The sequence below is a fragment of the Abramis brama genome, assembly GCF_963993115.1.
Source record: "Abramis brama genome assembly, chromosome: 2".
Lineage (NCBI taxonomy): Eukaryota > Metazoa > Chordata > Actinopteri > Cypriniformes > Leuciscidae > Abramis > Abramis brama.
Window position 1 is genome coordinate 26731793 of NC_139964.1, and position 5496 is coordinate 26737288.

At 38.3% G+C, this 5496-nt stretch overlaps 1 protein-coding gene across 1 annotated transcript; it reads right to left on the bottom strand.

The window, feature by feature from the left end:
• Positions 1-2106: 2106 nt before the first annotated feature.
• Positions 2107-4127, bottom strand: LOC311078501 (uncharacterized protein). The gene is made up of 4 exons (XM_084107322.1): positions 3567-4127; positions 3075-3176; positions 2910-2928; positions 2107-2790 (listed from the first exon to the last, which is right to left on the bottom strand). The coding sequence occupies exons 1-4, from the start codon at positions 3791-3793 to the stop codon at positions 2767-2769; spliced, it is 372 nt and encodes a 123-aa protein (XP_083963448.1). The 5' UTR covers positions 3794-4127; the 3' UTR covers positions 2107-2766.
• Between the last annotated feature and the right edge of the window lie 1369 nt (positions 4128-5496).

The window sequence follows — 5496 nt, forward strand, 5'->3', positions numbered from 1 at the left end:
CAATCCTCATGATAACTTTCGTTACATTAAGTAAATCCACTTCAAAAGCTAATAACTCCTGGACAGCAATGCCATAGAAATATACAGAGCGACTGCAAAAATGGAAGTTCAAAGACAATATTCTAAAGATGGCGGCACCCTCGTTTCTCTGGCGCAGATCTATAGGCTATAGGCTCATGGTCAGGCTACTCTACTGCTACTCTGACTGAACTGACTGATTTTGACTGTACACATTTTTTTTAACTGTACAAGTTAACACTAAAAACAGCATTTAAGTAAGAAATTGAATCATCAAATGAAATAATAACACTGCATATTCTTCACTGTATGAATGAAACGTATACTGATATAGACTGTTATCACTTTAAGAACTACAGTAATGTAAGGTTCTAGAATATACTGATACACACTTTAAATGCAATAAGACGATAGAGAATTTAGTTCAGTGCACGCACGCGCTGTGACGGCTGGCTGTCTGTACAATTGCGTTTAGGCGTGTGCGCTCGTCAAATTTAAACTGGCAAGGTGCGCCGCCGCGTCTCATACACAGTTCGAAAGTGGCTGAAATCACACTATCTTGTGGGTGTCTCGATGGATATTGCTTATTGGATAGCATCCTCGATGTCGGATTAATTTAGCAAGATCTGCGGTGAAGGTGAACATCACGATAACAACTAAGAGGTGAGTGGAATTGTTTACAGGACCCGCCATGGTCACATTTATGCCACAGTAATTTTGCAAACAGGTTATTCGGCCCTTGATTGCATCGGATGTGTTATATTCGCTTGTTGGACAGATCACAATTTTTTAATTTTTAATTTTTGCAATGCAATAAGACACCCCTCTCAATCTGTTATGCTCTTGAAATGCCATTTTGCTGGAGCTGTCAAGGTAGCCTATCATGCCAGTGATGTCACGGACCGTTGAAGCTCAAGATGGCTGCGCCCTATAACAAAACAACAAACTAACATCACTGTTTCCACCCCTGTAACTACTTCAGCAGTTTCAAGTGTCCTACCACAAATAACAATGATAACACATCTGTTATATCACCTTTACTTCCTATTTCGTTTCTGTTCCGCTTTAAATCTGATAGCTGGACTCTCAATTAAACAACATATTTCAAATCAGCAACAAAATCTGATATTAACTGTCTCATAAATGTTGTTTTTAATGCTGAAATAACGCTTAAAAGACTTATTTTTCAGGCTAGACCAGTCAATGTGCATGTACAAGTAAGGTTTCTATGGGAACCGGAGCTTTTAACGGGAGCTGTAGTGACGCAATGACATTATCAGCGATTGGCTCTTTTACTTAGAAGGCGGGAGGAATTCCGCGCCATAATATGCGTAGCAGTTTCTCCCATTCGGAGGTAAATATTAGGAGTGTATCCTCTTTGTATGTCTAATTGCTACGTCCAAGTTCGCCTATTATCCGTACATTTCACTACATTTCTCCCCGAAACGGTAGGAAATTAAATTAGATGGAATGTGGAGGATTTTAACTGTGATAAGATGGTTGACAGGGCAGTGACAGGATGCACCACTAAGCGACAGAGCTGTCCATTAAAGATGCAGTTAATTAACAGACAGCTCACAGCTCCATAGGGAACTGCCTTACTATCTACTCCCATAGGGAGAGCCTTCTTAGGGCCGGTTTACACAGATCACGTTTTGCATTCTCCTGCATGGCTTTTTAATTGTTTTTCTATATCGAGATGCTCTAGTCAAGATGTGTCTTTGAATTTTGACGCACTCTGCTCCGCCTGACCTGCAGAGGGTGCTGTTGCATGTGCTGTTCCCTCCAGGAGTTGTGGTCTGTAAAAATGTTTTTTTTTTTTTACTCTGTACTTAAAAACACAACAACCTTTAGTTATACATAGAGATGTGTGTATCTCCTACCCAAGCCTAATCAATGAAATGAGACTTATTGAAATTTAAATGCGATGGTCACTTCAAAGAAGTAATTTTACAATTATTAGTACAATTATTTGATATTTTATCTGGAAATGTAACTAAATATCTGTAACATAACACATTTTTAATGTTTGTTAGCTATTACCAAATGCCAAATCAATGAGAAATAAAGACACAGAGACTATATTTAAAAAAAAATAAATCTACATTTATTTACATTTACACATTTGGCAGTTCTTGTATTCCTTGGGAATCAATCCAATGACCGTGGCGTATCCAGCACCATCTCTCCTGTTTGCTCTACAGGACCGCTACATCTGTCTCAACAGCTGGATTTTTCAGTATGAATTCTGTTTTAAAATAACATTTCAATTCAGAATAAAGTGGCAGTGACGTCTGGCTTCATGTCGGGTGATCCAGACAGCCACTATGAGACAGTAATATATAATGAGTGGAGCAGAGTGATGCTTGTCTCTTTGAAGGGAATTCGCCCTGTGTTGTGTCTATTGTGACCTGAGTTTGTCATTGTGAGAGTCACATGACAGCTGATCCTGGAACTGAGGACACATGATCAAAGATGTTAACCCTGTAATGCTGAAGCCCAGAGCCTGGTTTCTGTCTAAAGAAGACCTGATACTCGTGTTGTTTCCTCCATGTTGGGAACTCAACCCTTAACAGCTGCCTACATCTCAAGTTTAGGATTAGGGCTATATATAGTCATAATCAAGACATCAGTTCATGAAGTCTTGTACACCACTGAGAAGAAGTGATGAGCTTTGATCCATCAGGGTGTTTTCAGAGGGCTGAGATGCTGTTTCCACTGTTATCACTTCCATTCTCTCATTCTCTGTCAGGATCTGTTACTAACATGAACCTAAGAAACACACAAAACATATAGGACAAAATTATAAATAAGAATTTAAATGTTTTACGACAAAATTATACTTAATGAATTATACTCCATGAGTTTGTCGTTAGAGCAAGATGCTTTACCTCTCTGGATTCTGGGTTCCTGTTAACAAAAGAAGAAACATGTTTAGTCTCAACAAACCGACATATATAAAAACATGGTAACTTTTAGCATTTGAGAACAGTCTTTTCACAAATTAGTTTAACTGTAGGCTATATCTTAACTTTAACAATATTTTTTGCACTTACGTGTAAAAGTCAGGAGGATTGTCCATACTGATTCTTCTTTCAGGTATAAAGACGGGAGTATTTAAACTCTGTCTTTCAGAATCTGTGCCCTTTTTAAATTTCCTGATGCAATAAAAATATGTATTGTAACTACTTCACCAAACATATAAATTTTCTTCAATGTGAAGAAAATACCCCTAAAACATGAGCAAAGTCAACACAAATATAACTGGCATTACATTACTGTGTTTTAGGAAAGCTACTACTGGCAGTCTAGGTGAAACAGAACAGACAATCAATCAAATAAAAGAAAAAAAATCTATTCTGATTTCAGTTTATTTATCAATTAGGAATTCTTTTCAGGTCAGTTGACCACTAAGTTTATTCAATGACACACACACACACACACACACACACACACACACACACACACACACACACACACACACACACACACACACACAGATAGACAGATAGAAAAAAACTGCAGTTACATGGCCAGTAATAACTTACTTGACAAGATGGATAATTGTCGACACTGAAATCACACTGATTACAGCCAGCACAACACTGACAGCGATGAGAGCGATTGTGACGGCTTGACTGGATTCTCCAGAGTCTCCTGAACTGTCCTCCACTTTGATTTCCAAACCAGGACCGAAAACCTTCTCCAGCTCAGATGTTAAATCTTTGTTCTCACTGTTCAGCTTTCTGTGGGAGTGAAGATATTTCTGATTCATTCATTCATTAGACTTTATTATCCACCTCAGTGGAAATTTGCCTTCGACTTCTCCGAACAGAAATACATCAGTGACACCACATTCAAACTTACATTAAAATACACACAGTTAAGAGTACAATACTACCACCATCAACATACAACAACAGAAAATGGAAAGCAGCGCAGCTGATTAAAATAAGGTAGGTTTCGACCTACAATAAACACATTTTTAAAAACAATTTCAGTTTAGATTAAGTTCCTGTATGGCCTGGGGAATAAAAGATCTCTTATAGATGTTCCGGCTCGCCCTTGGGACCCTGAATCTACGGCCAGATGGAAGCAATTCAAACTCTGAGTTTAGTGGGTGTAGGGTGTCTGTTGATATCTGTCGGGCCTTCCTGAGTACCGCCTTATCAAATACATCCCCAAGCTGCCTTTGTTTTTATCTTTCACATTCAGGTTGCCATACCAAGCTGTTATTTTAAACTGTAAAATACTTTATACAAGGCCCCTATATGCCATCTCAAGAATATGTCGACTGACCCTGAAACTCCTCAGTTTTCTAATTAAAAACAATCGCTGGTTAGCTCTTTTAAAAATACTCTCTGAGTTAACATTAAAACTTAAAGTGTGATCAATGATTGTACCCAAGTACTTAAAATTGCTGCCCATTACACTCTCATCTTAATTATATAGAATAGATGTAATGCAGGCAAGAGGGAAATCTGAAGAGTATTTTGTTAATGCACACATACATACATTTTTTTTCTTATATATTTTACCTACAGTCCATTTTCGGCATTATTTCGCAAATGTAGGCCTATGCTTAACGGATATATACAACCTTGTGGCAGATCATATTCACATGCTTCTTCATAATGACTCCGCGATGAGCTTCGCCACAGATATTTGGTCTTCAGATATAGACTGCTCAATGGATCGATTGTGATTTAAAACTTAACAAAGACTTGCTTCATGCACAAGAATTTACCGGTTCTCACACTTCATTGACAATCTCACAAGCATTCACTGACATGTTAGATAGATGGAAAATTAACAAATCAAGAGTGCATGCTGTTGTACGTGACAATGCGAGTAATATGGCTAAAGCAATGACAACAGTGTATTATGAGTTTGCCCTGCATTGCTCGTTCTCTCCACCTGACTGTCAACAAAGGCATATTAAAGCCAGTGAAATGTGACAGAATTGGTCAGTATGTGCCGAAATATCGTAGGCCACTTTAAACACTCGCAACTTGCGACATAAGGGACATAAGCAGGATGTAACTACGAGGTGATATAGCACCTTCTATTCGATGGAAAGTCTTTTAGAACAGGAAAGAGCGCTTGCTGAGTACGCTGCAGATTTGAACAAATAACCAGAGAGATAAGCAAAGATGTGTCAAAGCCATGCTGTTAATGTAATGAAGGAGAAAAGAAATCAACTAAGCTGCGATAAAGCATGGACACTTTTGTTTGTGAAGAAGAATTTACCCCTTACTCTTAAATATGGGAATTGAATGATGAGTGGTTGTGGGCCTAGGTGCATCCATACTTGCATCCATGCATTCATGCATTTTGGACATACTTGCATCCATGCACATTATTTGGTGTTACGACGGATAGCTACAAACATAAAACCCCTAGTCGGCTGTAGTAGTTATATATTACAAAAATGATACCAGAGGTTGGAGCTTGAATGTGATAGCGTAAATCAACTAA